At 36.5% G+C, this 24387-nt stretch overlaps 2 protein-coding genes, 1 long non-coding RNA gene and 2 pseudogenes across 3 annotated transcripts; 2 read left to right on the top strand and 3 right to left on the bottom strand.

Annotated features, from left to right (window-relative positions):
* The first annotated feature begins 891 nt into the window (after positions 1-891).
* Positions 892-4145, top strand: LOC120215258 (U4/U6 small nuclear ribonucleoprotein Prp31 homolog). Its single transcript, XM_039212986.1, has 8 exons — positions 892-1049; positions 1171-1236; positions 1335-1472; positions 1660-2552; positions 2673-2743; positions 3030-3132; positions 3258-3333; positions 3849-4145. The coding sequence occupies exons 1-8, from the start codon at positions 1047-1049 to the stop codon at positions 3954-3956; spliced, it is 1458 nt and encodes a 485-aa protein (XP_039068917.1). The 5' UTR covers positions 892-1046; the 3' UTR covers positions 3957-4145.
* Positions 4146-6525: 2380 nt separating this feature from the next.
* On the top strand, positions 6526-9368 carry LOC120215260 (annotated as a pseudogene).
* Positions 9369-9582: 214 nt separating this feature from the next.
* Positions 9583-11335, bottom strand: LOC120215122 (probable receptor-like protein kinase At2g39360). Its single transcript, XM_039212887.1, has 6 exons — positions 10699-11335; positions 10489-10542; positions 10293-10328; positions 10095-10208; positions 9789-10007; positions 9583-9719 (listed from the first exon to the last, which is right to left on the bottom strand). Exons 1-6 carry the CDS (start codon positions 11333-11335, stop codon positions 9586-9588), a joined length of 1194 nt encoding a protein of 397 aa, XP_039068818.1. The 3' UTR covers positions 9583-9585.
* Positions 11336-12580: 1245 nt separating this feature from the next.
* LOC120215123 lies at positions 12581-14680 on the bottom strand (annotated as a pseudogene).
* Positions 14681-19463: 4783 nt separating this feature from the next.
* LOC120215262 lies at positions 19464-19848 on the bottom strand. The gene is made up of 2 exons (XR_005524924.1): positions 19712-19848; positions 19464-19634 (listed from the first exon to the last, which is right to left on the bottom strand). It is a non-coding gene; the product is annotated as an uncharacterized LOC120215262 (long non-coding RNA).
* Positions 19849-24387: the final 4539 nt, after the last annotated feature.

Here is a 24387-nt window from a genome sequence, read left to right on the forward strand (position 1 = left end):
TAGAATATCAAACTATATTATATGTTATTAGCTGTATTTAACTGAAAAAACAACAAGAATCAATCAATATTGGTGGTTAAGTGATTCATTATTTTACCTAGATGTCACAGATTTGAACACTGATAGGAGTATGAGTGTTCATTATCAATTAGTTAAGAGTCTTTGAACAAATAATGTCTTGTATTTACCCTAGATGTATAAAAAGACCGAAAAAACAAATAAATGAGACATATGATAATTTTTAATTTCGTTTGTAAAATTAATCTTTTTTACCCTTAATTCATGATAATGATCCTTAAATTTGGCACCAAGCCACAAAAAAAATATGTAAATCGTCACTCATTTTGGAAATCCAACATGGTAACCAAGCAAATCATATCTCAAATATCATACTATATATTAATTACAATATTTGTATATCACATACGGTTGATTCTAAATATTAAAGAACTCTCAAATTTTCCATTTTGGTTCCTACAATCCATCATTAGGAAGTAGATAAGTTTACATAATATTAAAGAACAAACTTGAATGAACCCATCAACGATAAAAGAGAATGTTGTTCTTTCTAAAAGTTTTGAATTCGAGTAAAGACATATGATTTTAAAAGGAATCTTATTTAATAAATAAATAATGGAACATATGGAACCAAAACGTAATTTACGTATGATTTAAAAAAAATTGAGTGACCAAAACATAACCACAAGAATAATTGGTCAACTAAATACTAGTTTACCCTAAAAATTAATACTGATGGTGCCAAAAGAGAAAACGGAGGGTCAAAGCATAAATGACATAGGCCCAACATACAAATTTATTGAAGGAGCTGGGAAATCCAGCCCATTCAATATTCAAGAAGTTCTCCTCATAATATTTCCCCTATCAATCAAAGCATATCTATTCCCTTTTCCTTGAATTTTGGTCCTTTTCCCTAGATTAGGGTTTCTTCATTCTTCTAACCGGGAAATTTCAATTTGCTGTTTGTTGTCGTTTATCCTCTTTGATTTAGGGTTCAAACCCTAGAAGATTCCTCGCAAAAGCTCCAGATGGTTAGTTTTTTTCTTGTAGTTTCCATTCTGTTTTTTATAGTCTGTCTAATAACTCTATTTTTCTTTCCGACAAAATAATTGCATTCTATTGTCCGTTCTTATACCGCGTTATGATTTTCAGGCGACTTTATCTGATTCATTCCTTGCGGATCTTGATGAATTATCAGACAACGAAGCTGATGTTCTCGTAAATTGAAACTATACTTCTCTTTTCCTTTTTGAATTTCAGTTTTTTTTTTAAATTCTATAATCATTTTGGCCTTGATGTTCATATCATTCTCGTAGGAAGAAACAAATGACGATGTCACGAACATGGAAGAAGATATTGATGGTGACCTGGCGGATATCGAAAACCTTAACTACGATGATCTGGACAGTGTTTCCAAATTACAAAAAAGTCAGAGATACATTGATATAATGCAGGTTTGTTTCATGTCGTAGCCGTTGCTTTTGTTTTCTAGTTAGTTATTGAATCTTTATATTTTCCCATATTTGATTGCTTTATAATATATGTGTGTGTGTGTGTGTGTGGAAAAGATTTATGGAATCTTTGTGTGCTTGAGTTTGTGAATTCACTATTCCCATTCCTAGTTCTTTTACCATGCTGCAGAAAGTGGAAGAGGCGCTTGAGAAGGGTTCTGGTGTATCGAATCGGGGAATGGTGCTGGAAGATGATCCTGAGTATCAGCTGATCGTGGAATGTAATGGGCTCTCGGTTGATATTGAAAATGAGATTATTATCATCCATAATTTCATTCGTGACAAGTACCGTTTGAAGTTTCCTGAGCTTGAATCTCTTGTACATCATCCGATCGATTATGCTCGTGTGGTGAAAAAGATTGGGAATGAGGTGGATTTAACCCTGGTTGATTTGGAAGGGCTTTTGCCGTCAGCCATCATTATGGTTGTTTCAGTTACAGCATCGACTACTAGTGGCAAGCCACTTCCTGAAGACGTTCTTCAAAAAACTATTGATGCATGTGATCGTGCGCTTACTCTGGATGCAGCAAAGAAAAAGGTTCTTGATTTTGTAGAAAGCAGAATGGGATATATTGCACCAAATCTTTCTACCATTGTCGGGAGTGCTGTTGCTGCTAAACTTATGGGTACTGCTGGTGGTCTTTCAGCATTAGCTAAGATGCCTGCTTGTAATGTTCAGCTGCTTGGTGCAAAGAAAAAGACCCTTGCAGGGTTTTCCACTGCAACCTCCCAATTTCGTGTTGGTTATATTGAACAGACTGAGATTTTTCAAACTACACCCCCTGCTTTGAGGAGTCGTGCTTGCCGTCTCTTGGCTTCAAAAGCAACACTTGCAGCACGTATAGATTCTACTAGAGGAGACCCATCAGGTAATGCTGGAAAAACTTTAAAGGAAGAGATTCATAAGAAAATTGAAAAATGGCAAGAACCACCTCCTGCAAAGCAGCCTAAACCGCTTCCTGTTCCTGATTCCGAACCTAAGAAAAAGAGGGGTGGTCGTCGCTTAAGGAAGATGAAAGAGAGGTAGTTCTTTTATTTTGATGACTTTAGCCTCTCTTTTTTTTTAAAAAAATTGGTAGTAATTTGTTTGTGCGTTGTGCACCTTGCTTATCTGACAAGCATGTATCTATGTATTTTTTTTAGGTATGCTATAACAGACATGAGGAAGCTGGCAAACAGGATGCAATTTGGTGTACCGGAGGAAAGCTCTTTAGGTAAAACTTCAATTTTTCCAATTTCTGAAGAATCAACTTTTTCTAAATATTGTATTTGAAAGTAGAAAACCATGTGTTTGGTCTTCGATAGGCTTGCAATCTCTGATCATGAAATGTTTTGTTCTGAATATGCCTCATGATGAGTTAATTCCTTTTAGCATTTTCTAGGTGGGAATTTTAGTCGTTTAATTTGAGGACCAAGAACCTATTTTTCATTTATCAATGAAAAAGAACAATAGCCTATTTCCCACGATTTTCTAACTGTTCTTTTACCTTTTGATATTAGGTGATGGGCTAGGTGAAGGTTATGGAATGCTTGGTCAGGCAGGGAGTGGCAAACTACGTGTTTCAGTTGGTCAGAGCAAACTTGCAGCCAAAGTTGCTAAGAAGTAGGTTTTTCCTTTATTTTTTCCCCCTTGATCAGTTAGCTTAATTCAGTAAATTTTCTGCTAGTTTCCAAATCCAACCTTGCATGTTGATCACCTTTGTGATACTCTTCTTTCCTTTACTTCAGGTTCAAGGAAAAGAGTTACGGAAGCAGTGGTGCTACCTCTGGGCTGACTTCAAGTTTGGCATTCACGCCTGTGCAGGTAATTATAGCTTATTCTAATTTGAAAATGAACTGAAGGGAGGCCACTATTCTGTTGCATTTAATTTGACATAGGAAAGACTTGAGAAGTTCACCTACACATCTTTTACTATGTGCAAGAAAGGGTTTAGCGTCTAGGACTTAAAATCGGTAATGTTTAGCTAAAGGCTGTGCTTGAAGCAGAGGTGACATCACAGGAAAATCCAGATGAACTATTTGTTTTTCCTTTTGACTTCAATAATAAGAAAGTGCATGGCTTCGGAGGTGCATCTAAAGAAGAGTGGCTCGGGGTCGGGGTCGGGTAGGAGTGCATTTTAGAGGATTATCTTTTAGCCTGAGTGATGTTCCTGTATTCTATCTTCTTATACGTGGCTGTCCTTCGCTATGTCTAGATGTAATTTTGATCTTTCTAAAATTTAGAACTGTAAGTCAGTTTTCTCTATAGCTGATGGAGAGCAGGAGAGGGTTTGTGAAAGTCTTAGTATTTTGCAAGTGTGGTAATGATTTGTTCAACAGGGGATTGAGCTGACAAATCCTCAAGCTCATGCACATCAGCTTGGCAGTGGAACTCAGAGTACTTACTTCTCGGAGACTGGAACTTTTTCAAAGATAGAGAGGACATGATTAGATGAGATTGGTCGAAGGGAATTTACGAAAATTGCGTTAGAAGAGTCTTCGATTAGTTGAGTTGTAATTTGCCAATGTTTGGTTATGCTGTAATTTTACCTTTGACTAGTGGTGTATAGACTTCAGCACAACTTTTGTTAGCTTACCTGCTTCACTGACTATGGAGTAATTGCCCCTTTCATGCAAGTTGCCATTCCATTTTTCCCCTGTTATCTTCCAGTATTCCTTATTTTAAAGGGGGAATGGAAGAAGGCAGCAATGGCCATGTGAAAGATATTTATTTCAATCATGCTATCCATAGATAATATATATTAATTATTAAAAGCATCTTTTGAAAAATAATTTTTTTCTGAAAATATTTATGACTTTTAGTGTTTGTTTTTGTATAAAGTATTTTTTTGTTTACTATTTTTTAAAAAGTTATTTTTTAATGAAAGAAACACAATAATTACGATACGTCAATGTTCTGTAACATTTTCTTTATGAATCATTGTTTTTATTTCATAATTAATCCAAAAAAACAAATCTGAGAGCTAAAATAAACATCATCTTAAAAGTTATTTTCTGATACTCTAAATTAAATAATAATATATTTATGATTTAACTTGAAAAAGTAAAGTAACTTATAAAAGAGGTCATTTATATGTTTAACAAATCTGTCTCAATTAGGGGTGTAAACGAGTCGAGTCGAGTCGAGTTTGAGTATTGTTGAGCTCGACTCGACTCGAAAACTCTAAAAATGGAGTTCGACTCGACTCGACTTGAAAACTCGCGAGCTTTAAATTTTTAAACTCGACTCGAACTCGAAATTCTGAACTGAAGCTCGTGAGCAGCTCGAAATGAAAAAAAAATCTTAAACTTATCAAGATTGAATTCTCAAACTCGAACCTGAACCTTAAATACATGAAAGTCTTATTTTATTTTTTTTAAAAAAAATCAACACATAAATGTTAATATTATTAATAATTTAATTTTTAAAAATAAAATCTTAATATATTATATTTTCGAGCTACTCACGAGTTTTTCGAGTCAAGTATCAAGTAGCTCGTTTTGGCTCGTTAAGAATTCGAGTCGAGATCGAGTTCAAGTCGAGTCCATTTGATCTAAGTATTTATCGAGCCTTGACTGAGTCGATCTCGAGTAGCTCGCAATCTGTCTCGTCTCATTTACAACCCTAGTCTCAACATGAACATAAAGAACTGCTTCAAATATAAGAATTTAAACATTCATAAATATTAAAATGATAGATAGGGATGAATTATGAATATGATACTTGAACCTGATGAATTTTAGTTTGATTCGATTGTATACGATTACTTTTTTTTAATTCAGGTTTGAGTCGGGTTAAATTATTTTTTTAAAATATAACTTTGGATTAAATCAAATTTAGAGTGAAATTTTTTTGATTAAATAAAATAATTGTATAATTATCACTTTATATATATATATATATATTGGGATACTTACCATAATATCCCTCCTTATGTTTTTCCAATTAAATTCTCATTTTATCAAATAAAATAAGAATTAAAATATCTTAATTTATATATTATCATATCTTGTAAGATAAATATATATTTTTAAAGTTAAAGTGAGAGTTTTTAGCTCTAAAACAACCCTAGAGTCATTTTTTTCTTCTTTCTTTATTCATGATAAATAGACAACGACACTAGTCTTGTTTTTATTTTACTTTCCTATATCACATTTTTTCTTTTTCTTTTTTAGTTTTTAATAACAATGTACGTATTTTGGTATGTTTTTATCTTTTAGTAATTGTTTTAGTATATATTTTTTCTTAGGATTATATTTGATATTGTCACGACTGATCAGATAATGTATATTTGTTATTATGTTGCTATTTCTTGCTTTAGACACTCATATTGGATTTGAATACACGATTTGTGCTCGTTGATATTTTTCTTACGTCACTCAATTATGATTTATGGTTTGTTGGTGGTCTTTTAATAGTTTGATATATTTTTTGTAGTTTGTTTGCCAATAAAATTATATTTGTTTGTATCTAATCTTTTATTCAAGTATTTTAATTATATTTTTAACATTTTTCTTGTATGATTATTGGTTGGTTGTCCCTTGTTCCTATATGTAATGGGGTAAAGGGGAGGTAAGATAGTAGACTGCCCCCAATACTAGGTTGAGAGCAGCTTCCGTAGAAGACCTCCAAATTATAAAATGTCTTCCATGAGACTCGATCCCACGACCTCAAGATTAAGAACCTTGTGCTCTACCAACTGAGCTTTTAAGTTTGGTATCTAAATGTTAATAATTGGTACTTAGGATTCACAATAATTTCACGTTATATTTGCCACCCTATGTCGGCTCCCTCTCTTCACGTACTTTCGTTCCATATTTTACGAACACGCGTCAAGTAGCCATTTGCTTATCCACACTTCTTTCCCCAATCTCCAACATCTGCACGTGCCATCTACCTCCAAAACCCTCTCATCAAGTAATCTTCTTACACGTGTCGAACCACTTTTCTTCTATATATAATATACCTAAAAGCATAACCCAAAATCCAAAAGCTAAACTTCAAAGTCAAGCTTTTTGTTTCAATCTCTCCTCTGTTTCTTTTAAATTATCGGGTAAATGATCCAAAATAAGAGCGGGTCGGGTCGTCGGATTCTAACGTACCCGGTTATCCATCCTTGCGATTCTATTTCTCCATTAACTCTCCTGGACTCGCTTATCGATCTCGGTGGAGACATTTGCAGTTGCAAATCCAAGTTTTTCTCCGTAAACAAGAGAAATGCTCGTGAAACGTTTCGTCAAATCACGAACCTTCTTATTTTCTTCCGGGAGATCCGAGATACGGAGTCGGATCTACCTGACTCGGTCATCCTCAGCTTGTCCGAGCTCCATCCGTCTCTCCAGAAAATTCGGTACCTTCTGGAAGACTGCACTCGCAACGGGGCTCGAGCGTGGATGCTGCTGAATTCGGATCGGGTTGCGAACCGATTCCGGATCGTATTCCGGGGCCTGGCGACGAGTCTGGATGTTTTTCCTCTTTCAACGGTAGTCATTTCGAATGAAGCCAAGGATTTGGTTGAGTTAATCGTAAGGCAAGCTAGGAAAGCAGCATTCGAGCCCGACCCCGAAGATGAAAAGGCCGTGCAAGATCTCATGCGAATCCTGAACCATTTCGAGGAAGGAAACGCACCCGACCCGATTGAAATCAGGTGGATCTTGAACCATCTCGGGATTCATGAATGGAGCAGTTGTAATAAGGAAGTGAAATTCTTGGATTCAGAAATCGGGTCTGAGTTTTCCAACGGAGGGAAGGAAAGAAAATTAGAGCTTCTGAGTAGTTTAATGGGATTCATGATCTATTGCAGACGCGTAATGTTTGACAGCGTTGACTTCGAAAGTCAACATCTCAATGGCCAATATAACAACAGCAGCAGCGAAGGTTTTAAAGGGATCAACGTTGATGATCTCAAGTGTCCGATTTCATTAGAAATGATGTCTGATCCAGTGACTTTATCATCGGGGCACACCTACGATCGTTGTTCGATTTTAAAATGGCTCAGTTCGGGGAGTACAACTTGTCCCAAGACCGGCGAGAAGCTTACTAGTACGGGATTGGTTCCCAATCTCGTCTTGAAAAGGATGATCCAACAATATTGTGCTGAAAACAGCGTCCCAATCGTTGTATCCAGCGGAAAGAATCGGGATATTTAGAGGACGGCCATGGCGGGGAGTTTAGCAGAAGAAGGAGCTGTAAAGATATTGGCTGGTTTTCTTTTTAACAAACTTATCAATGGAAGTGGTGAAGAGATGAACAAGGCGGCGTTCGAGGCTTGGGTTCTTACGAAAACAAGCATTTTTAACAGGTCTTGTTTGGTTGAATCCGGCACGATCTCACTTTTATTGAAGCTTTTGTTGTTTGAAGATCCCAACACTCAAGAAAACTCCATTGCTGCCCTCTTGAATCTTTCAAAGCATTCAAAAGGCAAAGGTGTTATGGCGGAGAACGGAGGGTTGGATTTGATCGTCCATGCTTTAAGGAAGGGACTCAAGATTGAAACTGAACAACACGCTGCTGTTACGTTGTTTTATCTTGCTTCAGTTGAGGAAAACAGAGCTTTGATTGGTGAAAATCCCGATGCTATTCCAGGATTAGTAGACTTGATTAAGAATGAAAACCATCATTACAAAAGGAATGCATTGATTGCGATTTCCGGGCTTCTAGTGCATCCCAGGAACTATTGGAGGGTTCTTGCATCTGGGGTTGTTCCTTTGTTGCTGAATCTTTTGAGAGATTCGGAAAGGGAAGATCTTATTACTGATTCTCTAGCAATTTTAGCTACTCTAGCTGAGAAAATCGACGGCACGGTCTTTATTTTGCATCGTGGAGGCTTGCAGTTGTTAGTGGAGATTCTAAATACCTCCACTTCTAAGACAACTAAGGAGTACTGCGTTTCCATGTTGTTGGCTCTGTGTGTCAATGGCGGTCTCAATGTCGTTGCTCGATTGGTGAAGATTCCTTCTCTTAGGAGATCCTTGTATTCCCAACTTAGTGAAGGCACATCTCGAGCTCGCAAAAAGGCCCATGCAATCATCAAGATTCTGCACCAGTTCTATGAAAAGAACAACCCCTCAGCTTCAGTGACCCCAGTTCTTCCACAGGAACGATTCGTTCATGTGTGGTAATTCGTGATCCGATCTTTGTCCATACCTGAAATCTATCAATGTAAATACTCGCAAGTGTCCACACTGCTTGCTTGCTTTATCAGCTCGATTTTTTGAAGAGCATCCACTTAGCTTTTGCCTTTTTTAATGAAGCTGAGTGAAATAAAGGTCGTAAAACTGTAATACGGTTGATGTAAAAACACATTCCTCAAGTTGTATTGCAATATCATGTATAAACATCTACTACTTTGTTGTACGATTCTTTGTCCATCTTTTTTAATAAGATAAATGCTAAAATCTCTACAAACATGAAGACTTAATGTCTCGTGTTTCCTCTTTAAAACTTTAGTATACGATCGTTCCACGGGATGCAACTGGCTTTGCTTGTATTGTGATATGAAGTGCTTTATGTAGTCTTACTACAGCTTGTTCCATGGATGGCCTTTCCTGCTTTATCCCTATGCATGACAAAGCTAGCTTGAGCACGATGTCAAAAGCTTCTAACGAGTACTCCCCGTTAAGTTTCGGGTCTGCAAATTTGCTTATGCCCCCATCTCTGGTGAGTTTTCTTGCCTGAGAAGTGAGAAAAAATTCCATTTGGGATCTTAGTAAATAGGAAGGATGGACATCTACTATAAACTTAATGGAGATCGTTGTTACCATTTTACTTAGAGGCAGTGGTGTGTGAAGATTCATATTAAGCACCCTCTGCCCCGACAAAAGTTGTAGAAGTACTATACCAAAACTGTAAACGTCACCAGATGCATTCACGCGGCGGTTTCTACGGTACTCAGGGTTGACATAACCAAACGTTCCTCTCACTTCTGAGCTCACATGGGATTGACCTATATCCATAACTTTAGACAACCCGAAATCTGCTAGTTTTGCTTGAAATTTATCATTAATTAGGATATTTGTTGGCTGACAAAACAGAAAACACCGTAAATATACCGAAATTAGAGAAGACTAATGATTCCTATGTTCTCGAATGTACCTTAATATCATGATGAACGATGCAGCCTTCTGGATAAGTGTGGAGAAACCAGAGTCCCCTTGCACCGTCTATTGCAATCTTGAGTCTTTGAATCCATGAAATAGCTCTATCCTTTCCTGCTCAATATGTTTGTGTGAATGGCTCTCTATGTAACAAAAACTTAAATGACATTTAACTCCACATACCATATAGCCACTCTGATAGGTTCCCATGATGGCACAGTTCATACACTAGGAAGCATTCATCTTTATTCTCGCAATAGCCGACCAGAGCTACAAGGTTTGGATGCTTGATATGAGATAAGCTTCTGACTTCCCGGACAAAAGTTTCAATCTGTCCATCGTTGATAATATGCTTAACTGCGACATACTGGCCATTTGAGAGAAGACCCTTGTATACTTTTCCTGGTCATAACGGAACGAAATGAGGATCCAAGATCTCCCAGTAATGACCTTAAAAAAAATCCAAAACAGTCCTAGTTAGGGTCTAACCAGCTATGCCTTGGCCAATGAAGTTTGATGCATTGAAATAGTTTGTTGCTGAATAAACTTCTTTGATAGATATCTTCTGAGAAGAGGAATGCTTGGAGAACGAGTCGTCCGACTCTGTAAATTAAGAAGATGATGATTAGCAATAGCAATTAGTAATCTGTTCTTAGCCTGGTTCAATAATTAAGCAGAAAAAACTACCATTTTTCCTAGCAGGCAGGATTTGTTCTTTCCTCTCTGTAGCAGATCCATGTAGAAATGACTACTATTATCAAAGCTACCGCTAACCCTCCAATTAAAACCCATAAACCTATTATGATCAACAAAGTGTTACACCTTTCAGTCAATAATTATGTTAAAACATCAAGACTTGGAACTCGAGATTCCCGATGATTACGGTTGCGATTACCGTTCTTATGGATATTTTTGCTAGTTGTGCTTCCATGTTCATCTGCAAGTTAGAAGGAAAGTGCAGTTTCATAAAATAAAACAGAATTGAATCATGAAGTGAGCATATATGCATAGTTATAACTTATAATCATTGATCTTATGGCGAATTACGTTGAAAAACGGGATCGAGGAGGCAATGACAGTTATCTTGTCTTACCTAAGGAATAAGCCCTTTCTCCAAGGCATTGAAATACTGCAAGGACCCAATTATCATCGTCAACCCTATTGCTTATCATATATACCAGTGCTGCAAATCTACATACATCAGCATCACCGGTAACGTGTTCCGCAAGATTAATCTGTTCCCAACTCCTCAAACATGTACCACACGATTGATGCGATCCGTTACCGGTACCTAACACCCTACAATCTTCTTGTAAGCTTCGGAGTCTATCTCCCATCTTATCGATAACATCAGTGATGGTATAGTCCGAACAGCCACCAGCTCCACTCGTTAGCTTCTGAATACCACAGCTGTATACATCTTTCTCAAAGATCTCCATTGCTGCCAAGCAGTTGTTTTGTTGCGTGGTATTCAAGTAAATGGCTTTCGTAAGGTTTGCTCGCCGCCCGAGGGCATGAATGTATTCTTCAAAGGCGCCACCACAACAACCGGCGTCGATGAAACCGGCCCAGTTGGCTGATTCACAATCCGGCTCCTTTGCGGAGGAAGGGTTTTTAATATCGAGAATGCAATCACCTGCCGCCGAAGTCTCGGAGAAGGCGAAATCAAGGAAGGAAAACAGAGCAAAGACATTCACGAGAATGAAAGGGAATGCTTTGTGGTTTACCATTTTGAAACAAGCTAAATCCAAAGCCATTTGAAGAGAGAAAAATAGCCAAATCTTTCAGTTGGAATCTGGAGTTAAATGAATCCAGGCAAACCAAAGAGATGATGCTGTTGGAATCATAAATGTCAATAACTAAAAGTTTGTTCCAGTGAATAAAGTAATGAAATTTAGTTAATATCCATTTACCGTCATTACTTGAACAAGGGATAAACACAAGGCGCCAAATGTCTACAAGGAGCATAAAAGCTTACGTCCCTTGAACACAAATGGAATCTAATTAATATCATTCTACATATACTGCCTTAGAAAAAGTTAGCATGGTCCAAATAAAGTTTAATTTAAAGCTTGATAATATTTTTGACCTCAATTATTTGAGTTAATTTCAAGGGAAGTCCCTACATTATGACCCCTATTCTAAATTGGTCCTTAAATTTTAGAACATTCTATCAATCCACAAACTATCAGTATCATTCTATTTTGATCATTCTATTAATGTATCGTTAACACTACTAAGTTTTGAAGGTCATGAGAATTGAACATGTGATCTTCTAAAATAGTTTAATCTATTTTTGAAGATCTTGGGAATTGAACTGCTGACCTTCTAAAAAAAAGTTTGATACGTTTTTAAAGGTCCTATGAAATTTTTTAGGTCACTAGTTCAATTCGCAAGACCTTCAAAGATAATTAAATTGTTTTAATTATAGAGGTAGCGGTAGGATAACAAAAAGATAAAAAAGATAATGATATTAATGGTTTTAGGATTGATATAAAATATTTTAAAGTTTAGGAACTAATTTAAAACTGAAATCATAGTTTGAGGACCAACATAGAATATTTTAAAATTTAAATACTAATTTAAAATGAGATCATAGTTTAGAGACTTCTTGTGCAATTATCTCCAAATATTTTAGTCTTTAAATGCCTTTTCTTTTTTTTTTAAATTAAATTTGTTAACCAAAAAAAAATACAGATCTAATAAATTGATATAAGTTATTTTGTATTTTTATCTATATTGATATCAGCTATTTTTAATTTTATATAATTTTTAAAAAATATTTAATTTTAAAATATTAAAAACTGTAAAAAATATATATAAAACATGGCTATGTATATATATAAACAGTTGTTTTTTCTCTTCGATTTGACAAAAAAAGCTTGAAGGTTAAAAAAGAAAAAAAAATTAAATGCTAAAAAAATATCAGTCCCGTTGAGCAACACATGAACCGCCAGCACGGCAACAATGTTAGATCAGGATCGGGACCGCAAAGCCAGACCAGTCTCCACTTTTTTAATCTCAAATATCAGCATCTTAAGCACAAACATATCTGCCTCTTCATCTAATATAGACTGCAGCAACTCCAGCATTTGGGAAGCCTTGACATGTTCCTGAGTACTCGATACGATGTAATCAACCAGAGTTTTCTCTTCTTCTCCCAAGAACTCTGTAATTTTCTTTGAAATCCAGGGTCTCATTCTCTCATGCAATGCATGCTATACAAGTGCATCAAAAAAGGAGAGTACCATCTTAGAATTAGTGTCAAGGAGTTAATTGGGTTTAAACTAAAATTATAAGGTAAAAGATACCTGCCCAAAGATGATTGTTTCAAACAAATGCAGAAGAGAAATGTGGATACTGTAATATTCATGTTAGTTCCCTATATGCCAAGGACAAAACAAGCCTAATGCAATTGAAGTTAACTTATGCACCATGTAACTAGTTAACCTAACCAGAGGACAGATATTTTTCAAAAATAACAGTTTGAAAAAGGACATGTGAAAGGATGATTACCTGCTTATATACATTCCAGTTTATCTCATATGAAAATAGTTCCTCCTTGGTCTTTGGAATCATATCAATTAATTGTTTCACATCCAAAAACTTCGGGTTATCTGTTGCTTTCACCTTACCATGTCCATGTTCCCGGTCTCTATCCCGGTCAGGGATTTTCTCTTTCGTCTCGTCTCTGTTGCGATTTCTATCCTCATCATTACGATCTTTATCCCTACTAGATTTATCATATGAACGCCTGGTTCGCTCTCTTTCCGAATCAGGCTTTTCCTCTTTAGGATTAACATTCGATATTCACTTTGCAAATTCTGCAGCTGCAACCAAATTTGGTGAAGGTGCACCAGGTTGGACAGCCTGCAATTCCTCATTAGAGTAATCAATGGGAACCAGAGGCCTCATTTTATTCTCCTTCTGTGCATCATCATCTTCCTCCTCGTGGAAAACAGATGGAAAAGTAGTCCTCTTTCCAGATCCAACAAGACCAAAACCCAACTTTCTTGCTGGTGCATTACCACTCTGCCGTGTATCCGAGGCAGAAACAAAGGCAGTGTTTGATTCATCAACAGAACCATTTTGCACATTCTCATCACCCGTCATACAAAAACGTATTTCATTTCAGAAAAGAACATATAAAACAAGATGAACACAAGAATTAAATTAGACATAGTTAAGAAGAAGAACAAATACCAACTATCTGGTTTTCAGGACTTGATTCACTCTCATAATGCTGTTCAATTGCCTTATCTTTGCTCTCGTTGCTAGCTTCTTCAGTCAACACAGTCTTTTCAGCTCCGTTTGCAAAGCGACCAGACAAAAGCTTTAATGCATCTCGTTGCTGTTGCAGTTGCAGCTGCTCCTCCTCTGCCCTTTTCTTGGCCTAGGCAATTTCTTTCTCTTCTTTCAGTCTATCAGCCAAGTCGTCCTCCTTCTCCCACAATCTCTTCCTCCTCTTTTCCTCCAAAGCACCTCTGAGCAACCTTTTTCTCGAATCATCATCATCATCTTCTTCTTCATCATATCGAATTCAGGGTAACCAAATTCTTGTAATTCGAAATCTCCTCCGCAACTTTACCATGTAATTCGTTTTCTGATAAATCCAATACCTGCAAACCACAATTCTCCTTAAAACATGATGTTGGGACTGATTCTGTAACATGGTTTTCAAAAAGTGAAAACTCAATTAACCTTGCAAACCCTGTCCAAATATTACCACTAAAATTGTTGGAGCTCAAGTTCAGATACTGCAAATTCGAGCACCCATCGAAGTAATCGAGTTGACCGGAGAAACCGTTGGTTGAAAGATTTGCAACAACTAGTCTATGGCAAATTTCTGGGAGATTAAACTTAACCTCCCCATAGAACCGATTAGTGAACAAATCAAGCTTCTCTAAACTGGTCAATCCAGTCAAGTTCAGCTCACCTCCGAGAATATCGTGTGATAAGTTGAGGTACATAAGGTTGTGGCATCTATTCAAATCGTCAAGAACCGCTCTATTCAGTGTGTTTCTTGAGATATCAAGATGTTGAAGTTCAGTTAAGGCCGAGAAGTTGTTAAACATTTCCCCAGAAATCTTGCTGGCTGATAGGTCTATACCAATGATTCTTGCCCCGTCATTAGAGCATAAGACGCCATGCCAATCACATGCATTTGAGCTCCCTTCAGTTCCACTACACGTATCTTCCTCGATTCACTCGGTTTTGTTTTTTTCAGAAAAGATTTCAGATTCATCACTTCTTTGTCTCTGTCTAGTGAAGAATTCCCTGAAACAGCAGAAAAAACTGCAAATCTAAAGCACTTGTAACTTCATCAAACATAAATGGATCCCTAGAGATACAAGAGTTCAGGATAAGAGTAACAATATTGTTATGAATTAAAAGAATCTAAATGGATTTACACCCGTAATAAGGATTAAGAACATAGGGATGATGAACGTGGAACACCGAGAGTCAGCTTTGTCTTCTAACATGGTCTTCTTCTGGTCTGAAAATCTAGGCTCGTGTTAAATTATAGAGTTCTCTAAGCAGGAAACAGGTAACTGTAACATAAAACCAAGATTAACACAAGTTTGGGTTCTTCATTTTGCTAGTCAAATAGTAATAACAACTACCTTGTTTTTGTTGACTGGTTAATGTTCTTGTAACATTTTAACAAACATCGGTAATTTCCTTGCCTGGAAAATTTAAGATTTAAAAGACCCAAGAAAATTCAGTTTCTCATCCAATTGCTGCCTTCATAAGATTTGTTGCATATTCATTTATCCAATGTGAATCCACATATCCGAATCTGATTTCGGGTTACGAAATAAAAATATATATTTACTTGTAAAAGAAAACAAATATTAATCATCAAACTTAACAGATTCAAATATTTTACTTATAGTTTAAACTTTAATTTATATTTAGATAATAATATTTGAATAATTTATAGCGTAAAGCCGTACACTATTCAAATGATTATTTAACCATGAGATTGGTATCGATATGATTACTATACTTTTAATTTTAGCAATATGATCACATAACTATTTAGATAGTTTCAATCAAACAACATGTCGTTAAATTTTAATGAAGATATTAATGTAATGATTAATAAATTTGGTATAATTACATATTTCATCCTCATAACTTATACTTTTTAAATTTGGTCATAATTTAAATTAATTTAATAAATTTAATCCACTATATTTGACCCCTTTTCTCCTCTTTTCCACCGCCATTTCTGCCACCTCCTAAAATGGAAGCCTCAATTGCTCTTTCTCGTATAGGCTTAGCCATCATGAACCAAAACCTCACTCTAAATGTCGAAGAAAATAGCTACCCAATCTCTGTCTACAACCGTACCGCCTTCAAAGTCGACGAAACCGTCAAACGTGCCAAAGATGAAGGCCAACTCCCACTCTTTGACCACTACTTTGACCACTACTTCCCTCATGAATTCGTTCTCTCAATTAGGGGTGTAAACGATCGAGTAGTGTTGAGCTCGACTCGACTCGAAAACTCTGAAATAAAGTTTGACTTGACTCGAAAACTCTGAAATAAAGTTCGACTTGACTCGAAAACTCTTAAATGAAGTTCGACTCGGCTCGAAAACTCGCGAGCTTAAAATTTTCAAGCTCGACTCGAACTTGAAATCCTGAACTGAAGCTCGTGAGCAGCTCGAAATGAAGAAAAAAATTCTTAAACTTAACTCGATTGAAGCCTCAAACTCGAACCTGAACCTTAAATACATGAAGATATTACTTTATTTTTTTTAAAAATCAATACATAAATGTTAATATTATTAATAATTTATTTTTTTAAAAAATAAAATCTTAATATATTATGTTTTCGAGCTGCTCACGAGCATTTCGAGTCGAATATCAAGTAGTTTGTTTCGGCTCGTTAAGAACTCGAGTCGAATCCATTCGATCCGAGTATTTATCGAGCCTTGATCGAGTCGATCTCGAGTAGCTCGCGATCTGTTTCGTCTCATTTACAAGCCCTACTCTCAATCTAACAGCCCAGATCTAGCATTAAAAAGATTTGACAATTCCCCATAACATGACCCTTTTTAATTGGGGGTAAAGTAGTTTTAACTTAAATTGAATGTCACACCCCACTTTAGGGCTTAAATTTTTTTTAAAAATTATTTCAAGAACTAAATTTGAGGACCAAAGTGAAATTTTAATTAAATTCAGATCCAAATTCTGAAAGTAACTAAAACCGAAGTATCTCTTATGCAATTATATCATTTTTCTTTTTAAGTGATTATATAACCCCAAATTTGAAAAGATCCATTCTTTAGGAACCCTCTTTTCTTTCTCTTCAAGTTTTCCTCTTTTAGTAAGCAAACTTCAATTGACGTTTTGTCGTCGACTGTTGCTCCGGTTTTGACACCTCCCGTACCATCGTGTTCATTGTGTCGTCTCGAGTCTACCGGTGTTCGCCTTGCCTTTGTTGCCGTCGACGTGTGACGGGGTGAAGAAGATCAAGTTTCTAACGTTGCGAACTCGAGTCTCCATCGTTCGCCGTTGTAAACCAAGTTTGGTAAGTGTCTCAAAACCCCTTAAAATGCATATAGGATTTTTTTTCCAGAATTTTTTCGACCATCCAAAGGCCTCTTATGCGCCCCCACACGTCGTTCATGCGCATGGGGAAGGTCCACCTTATGGTGGGCTTATAGAAACAGGTTGACCTGACTCGCTTACCCGATTTGGCCCAACCCGCCTACCCGATTCGATCCGACCTGAACCGAACCGGTCCAGCCGAACTAAACTGGTCAACCATTGGCCACCGTTGATTTTATTTGAAAACCTCCACCCGTATGTTTTTCGACGTCCTGAGTCCAATTTTGCGGTCTATTTTGCCAAATTATGACATGAAAGTCCTGAATCGAGCCCGTTAATCCGAAAATGCTTGGTATTTTTAGCATTTTTGCCTGCTTATTTAAGTTTTGATTATGTAATTGATTCGAGTGTATATTTTTATGAAGGTACTTGTGTTTCTCCCAACCCATGGTCAATTAGATCCAGTGCTTCTCGTCCCTCAGATCCACACCATTCGTAAATTGTTTATCGTGATCAACAGACCTACTAGTAGGCTTCCTTATCAAACTAATTAGACCGGTGCATGGGTGTTTCTTGATGGTGTTACATTACTCTTTTAAACTACATATATGAATTGTTTTAGATTTATGATGATACTGGATATTTTTACGACATGACACATGATTTTCTGAATGATGTTTATTTTATATATGATTTACTGTATATTTTTGATATGATCTCTAGTTACTGTATTTCTTTATCTGATTTTTGAATATGAAATATTTTCATTTTTTAATAGATTAAACTATCGTTTTCACTCGAATACATACATGTTTATTACTGTCGTTGGGGTATTATTGGAGGAAGTATCTTAGGCCTAGTCTACGACTTATAAGACCTTATCGCAGGCTCCTCTGCTTTGTGCACATGGTAAGCCCTTACCGCAGGTCCTTATGATATATGTATAAGGCTCTTACTGGGTATACAAGTGGGTGTATGGTCCTAGGGAATCTACACATTCTGATGATTGGATGGGGTAGTGTTCATATTTTTTTAAACATGTTTGGTGAACTGATTTTTACTGAAGTATTTTATCTATCTGTTTTTATACACCGCAAGGATCACACTGAGCTTTTTAGCTCATTATGTAAATTTTAACCTTTTCATATAGTAATAGACAGTAGGCTAGCAGACTTGGCATCAGGAGGACCGACCATTCCTTATTTTTATGTACCACTGTATATCCCTATATGCCCTTTTTGTTATACTTTGGTGACGTGTTTTTGCTACTGTTTTGATATATTTGTATATTGGTATTTTGTTATGTATATGTTTTATACTGTTTTTTCCGATATATGTATACATATATGTTATCGTATGAATCTCACTGATATATGGATTTCAACTCTATTTTAAATATGAAAAGAATTTCTGAATACGATATGTGACTGCCTAGATTTTATCATAACATCCAACCGGTTCTAGGGATTTACATTGAATGTGATAATTTTCATTAGGAATCGTTTTTCTTTATTGAAAAGGATAAAAATGAATTTATACATCAAGTTTAATTTTATGTATAATTTAATATGTGAATTTGAATTTGATGTGGTTGTATATATAAAATTTTAATTTTAATTTTAATTTAATATGGTGATTCTAAACATTTTATTTTAAATTGATAAACAATAATTTATATATTACCCTTTAATTATACAAACATTAATTCAATTTTTATTGATGAAAATCGAGCATATTTAATAGTGTTTTTTTTTTACTTTTTTAAAAAAATTATGATGAGAAGATTAATCACTGTTATCTGCCATAGGTATCCTTATTTAAAAATACAAATATATATATTTTAAATAGATAATGTATAGTGATTTTTATCTCATATTTAATGACTTTTATCTTTTGATTGAAGTGGATTTCATTTCATTATTATTTTCCCTACATCTGCATGAATTCAATTTTTAGATCGAGAACACATGTTGGAGATTTAGTTATTTCATATAATTTAAAGAAAAAACAAATAAATTAATTTCCATCACCGAAACCCAAGTACTTCAATTTCCGTGAGAAGTTTACATGATCAATTATCGATCAAGAAAACAAAAACAAAAACAAGAAAACAGAAAATATCTTACATAGTAACAGCACAGGAACCGATTAATATTTTTATTACCTGCAAAGCATATGATGCACAAGAGATGAACCTTGGAGAAAATGGGTTAGAGCTACAGAATTTTAGATGCATGCCATAGCCAGTTTCTTAGTATTTAAATCTTGTTAGGGAAATTACTCTGTCAAGCCATACGAGTATTGTGAATTAGTAAAATGAGTATTATATTGTACTAGTATATATGAAAGTTGTGGGTGATTATTTTCTATTCCGGCTTTTCTTCTTCTCAGGAGTATCATGAACTTGTGCTTTCCTTCCGTATGTCTTTAGCTGATAATTTTCAAAGGCCTTAGAAACTGCTCCTACCTACATACATATAGATATACATATTTCATATATCATCAATAACATGGAAATTAAATCTAAGAATTTTAGAAGAATACCAGTTCAGATTTCTTGGAGTATACACTGACAATCATATCTTGATAAAATGAAGGCAGCAGGTTACTTATGAGCTCATCTCGTATCGGAAATTTGAAATCAGTCTCGTAATCCCGATCAAGAAATCCGAACACCGCCGGTAATATTAAATTAAATTAGTTTCAGTATCACAAAAAATGTTTGTTGAAAATAGGAATGGGTAAATTCACTTTAGTCATTGTACTTTAGGGTATTTTCAAAGATTAGTCCCTAAATTTCAACTATAAATACCCTAGCTCATTTAGCTTCAAAATCATCCCAAATCTCAAATTATTTTTTTCTCCCAATACTAGAGAGCTTTCTTGAGAGTAGTGAGTGTTTTGTAAATACCTGTAAATTTTCTCTTTAGTAAAAAATCTGCAGCAGTCCGGAGACGTAAGCAAAATTGGCTGAACTCCGTTATCAATTTCGGGTATTATTTTTCCGCTTTTATTTCGCATTCTCACTAATCTGGTTATAGAGAAATTACTCGTACTCTGTTTATTTCCCAACAATTGGTAATCAGAGCTTTTGGTTGTGAATTTTGTCAATTTTTGAGAGGTTACTATTCATTACTATTTACATGAATAGTGAATTTTGTGAATAGTGACTTTTTGTCGGCGATAAGAATTTGTCGACGGAGATATTCTAATACACGGTGGTTCGCAAAAATTGTCAGAACGATCCAAAGAAGACAAATTCGAGTGGGAGCGATGGCTGCAGACGAAGGGAAAATGAAAATTGAAAAGTTCGATGGTGCAAACTTTGACTTTTGGAAGATGCGGATTGAAGATTTTTTGTACCAGAAAAATCTATATCAACCTCTCTTAGGAAAGCAACCAGAGGTCATGAAGAATTAAGACTGGGCTCTTCTCGACAGATAAGCCCTCAGAGTTATCCGACTGACGTTGTCCTGCAATGTTGCTTTCAACATAGCAAAGGAAAAGACCACGGCGGGTCTTATGGCGGCTCTCTCCAGTATGTATGAGAAGCCATCAGCCTCAAACAAAATTCACTTGATGAGGCGATTATTCAATTTGCGGATGGCGGAAGGGGCATCAGTGGCTCAACACTTAAATGAACTCAACACAATCACAATCCAGTTGAGTTCCGTGGAAATTGAATTCGATGATGAAGTTCGAGCTTTAATTCTCTTATCATCTCTACCAGACAGTTGAAATGCTACTGTTACAGGAGTCAGCAGCTTGTCGGGAAACAACAAATTAAAATTCGACGATGTTCAGGATCTGGTACTGAGCGAAGAAATTCGACGGAGAGAATCAGGTGAAGCATCAACCTCCTCAGCCTTGCACACGGAGTCCAGAGGGAGAACTTCAGAAAGAAATTCAAATTGTGGCAGATCCAAATCCAGAAGGGAAAAATCAAGAACGGGGAAGAAAGATTTTACCTGTTATAACTGCGGCAAGAAGGGTCACTTTAAAAGAGATTGCCGAGCACTGAAGAAAAATACCGACGTACAGGAACCTACCAACATGACAGAGGAGACATGTGATGCCATGATTCTAAGCGTCAACAGTCCGATTGAATCATGGATCTTGGATTCAGGGGCATCTTTCCACTCCACTCCATACCGAGAAATCATGGAGAACTATGTCAGTGGTGATTTTGGGAAGATTCATCTAGCTGATGATGAAACCTTGAAGATCGTCGGAAGAGGAGACATCCGACTAAAGCTGCCAAACCAGACCACCTAGACGCTGAAAGGTGTGACACATATTCCTGGCCTAAAAATAAATTTGATTTTCGTAGGACAGCTTGATGGAGAAGGTTATAGTACAACCTTTTCAGGCTGTGAATGGAAGATTACAAAAAGAGCACTCGTCATTGCTCGTGGTAAGAAGACTGGTACTCTCTATGTAACCTCAAACTTAGAGAATATCATTACAGTAGCATATGCTGATGGAAAATCAAACCTATGGCACCAAAGGCTTGGCCATATGAGCGAGGAAGGGATGAAGACACTTTTGACAAAAGGGAAGCTGTCGGATCTAAAGAATGTAGATGTCAGACTATGCAAGGATTGCATCTTTAGCAAACAAAAGAAATTCAATTTTGCAAAGATTGGTAAGACACCCAAGGCTGAAAAGTTAGAGTTGGTTCATAATGATGTATGGGCAATTCCATCTCTTGTAGGCTCATTATATTATGTCACCTTCATCGATGATTCTACAAGGAAGGTATGGGTTTATTTTCTGAAGAAAAAATTAGAAGTCTTTGATACCTTTAGAAAATGGAAGGCCATGGTGGAAAATGAGACTGGTCTGAAAGTCAAGCAATTGAGGTCTGATAATGGAGGAGAGTACAAAAATCATAGATTCAGAGAATTTTGCGCAAACAATGGGATCAAGATGGAGACAACAGTTCCCATGACACCACAACAGAATGGCGTAGCAGAGCGCATGAACAAAACTCTGAATGAACGTGCCAGAAGCATGAGGATACATGCCGAATTGCCCAAATTTCTATGGGCTCAAGCTATCAACACTGCAACTTACCTGATCAACCGTGGGCCCTCAGTTCCTTTGGATGGTAGAATACCAGAGGAAGTTTGGAGAAAGAAAGAAATAAACTTTTCACACTTAAGAGTGTTTGGTTGTATTTCTTATGTATACATAGACTCTGCTGAAAGAAGCAAACTTGATGCTAAGTCCAAAAAATGTGCCTTTGTTGGTTATGACGGTGATGAGTTCAGTTATCGATTTTAGGACTACGAAAATTGAAAAATCATCAGAAGCAGAGATGTCATTTTCAATGAGAATGTGATGTACAAAGACAGGTCAACCGTAGAATCAAGTAGCTCCAATACTGAAGCTGAAACAAAGGAATTTGCTGAGTTCGAGGAGATTTCTATAAATGATGTTCAGATCAATCCTGAAGCAGTTCAAGAAGAACCAGGCACACCAGAACTGAGACGCTCCTCCAGAATTCCTAAACCAACCCAACGGTATTCTCCTTCTTTGCACTACTTATTGCTGACTGACAATGGTGAACCAGTGTGCTATGATGAAGCAATGTAAGTGGAAGATTCAATCAAGTGGGAGTCTTCCATGAAAGATGAGATGGACTCGCTTATGTCAAATCAGACGTAGGAATTAGCTGAATTACCACCAGGCAAGAAAGCGCTCCACAATAAGTTGATTTACAGGATCAAGGAAGAGCACGATGGGAGCAAACGCTACAAAGCGAGATTGGTTGTCAAAGGTTTTCAACAAAAAGAAGGTATTAACTACAATGAAATTTTCTCTCTAGTCGTGAAGCTGTCTACAATCAGACTGATATTGAAAATTGTAGCTGTAGAGAATTTACATCTTGAGCAGTTAGATGTAAAGACAGCTTTCTTTCATGGTGATTTGGAGGAAGAAATCTATATGAGGCAGCCAGAATGCTTCATAGAGGCGGGCAAGAAAAACCTGGTATGCAGGTTGAAGAAGAGCTTGTATGGTTTAAAACAAGCTCCTAGACAGTGATACAAGAAGTTCAATAGCTTCATGGGTAGCAGTGGTTTTACCAGATGCCAAGCAGATCATTATTGCTACATTAAGAGGTTCGACAATAGCTTCATTATTTTATTGTTGTACGTTGATGACATGCTCGTTGCAGGCTCAAACATGCAAGAGATTATACACTTGAAGCAAAAATTGTCGAAGCAGTTTGCTATGAAGGATCTGGGCGCTGCAAAGCAGATTCTTGGGATGAGGATCAAGAGAGACACAAAGTCGGGGACTTTGATGTTATCACAGGCTGAGTACATCAAAAAAGTACTCTCCAGGTTCAACATGCAATATGCTAAACCAGTAAGTACACCTTTAGGTGTTCATTTTAGACTCTCCAAAGAACAGTCACCAAAGATGGAGGAAGAACATGCACACATGGTGAAGGTGTCGTATGCCTCAGCAATTGGAAGTCTAATGTATGCCATGGTTTGTACCAGACCAGATATTGCTCAAGCAGTGGGAGCTGTTAGCAGGTACATGAATAATCCGGGCAAGGTACACTGGGAAGCAGTCAAATAGATCCTCAGATATCTGCGGGGTACTACAAACAAAGCACTTTGTTTCAAAGGTGGAGATACGATACTGACAGGCTATGTAGATGCTGACTTAGCCGGAAATATTGACATCAGAAGGAGCACTACAGGGTATGTCTATACTCTAGGAGGAACTGCAGTAAGTTGGGTTTCTCAACTACAGAAGATAGTTGCTCTCTCCACAACTGAAGCAGAATATGTCGCTGTTACGGAAGCTAGCAAGGAGATGGTTTGGCTCCAAAGTTTCTTGGAAGAGTTAGGCAAGAAACAAGAAAATAATGTCTTGTATTACGATAGTCAAAGTGCTATCCATCTAGCAAAGAATCCGTCTTTTCATTCCAGGACGAAGCACATACAATTGAGATATCATTTTATACGATCACTTCTGGAAGATTGGATTTTGAAACTTGAAAAGATTAGTGGAGCTCAAAATCTGGTAGACATGTTGACAAAGACGGTGACTACGGACAAACTAAAGTTGTGTTCAGCTTCAGTTTGCATGCTAGAGTAACAAGACCAGAAATACTGCTGCATTGATCGAGGTATGAAGACAGATTAAAATCAGTCTTCAAGTGAGAGATTGTTAAAAGTTAGTTTAAAGTTTGGCAACCA

This window comes from Hibiscus syriacus, unplaced genomic scaffold (assembly GCF_006381635.1).
Source record: "Hibiscus syriacus cultivar Baekdansim isolate YM2019G1 unplaced genomic scaffold, ASM638163v2 tig00110114_pilon, whole genome shotgun sequence".
NCBI classification, from domain to species: Eukaryota; Viridiplantae; Streptophyta; class Magnoliopsida; order Malvales; family Malvaceae; genus Hibiscus; species Hibiscus syriacus.

What these genes read in the sequence shown, in the direction of transcription:
- LOC120215258 (XM_039212986.1), top strand. An exon ending in ACAACGAAGCTGATGTTCTC is followed by an intron (nt 1,237 to 1,334) that starts GTAAATTGAAAC and finishes TCATTCTCGTAG; the next exon opens with GAAGAAACAAATGACGATGT. An exon ending in GATACATTGATATAATGCAG is followed by an intron (nt 1,473 to 1,659) that starts GTTTGTTTCATG and finishes ACCATGCTGCAG; the next exon opens with AAAGTGGAAGAGGCGCTTGA.
- LOC120215122 (XM_039212887.1), bottom strand. Translation starts at nt 11,335, where the DNA reads ATGGTAAACCACAAAGCATTCCCTTTCATTCTCGTGAATGTCTTTGCT. An exon ending in AGAAAGGGCTTATTCCTTAG is followed by an intron (nt 10,543 to 10,698) that starts GTAAGACAAGAT and finishes TCTAACTTGCAG; the next exon opens with ATGAACATGGAAGCACAACT. An exon ending in TAAGAACGGTAATCGCAACC is followed by an intron (nt 10,329 to 10,488) that starts GTAATCATCGGG and finishes GATCTGCTACAG; the next exon opens with AGAGGAAAGAACAAATCCTG.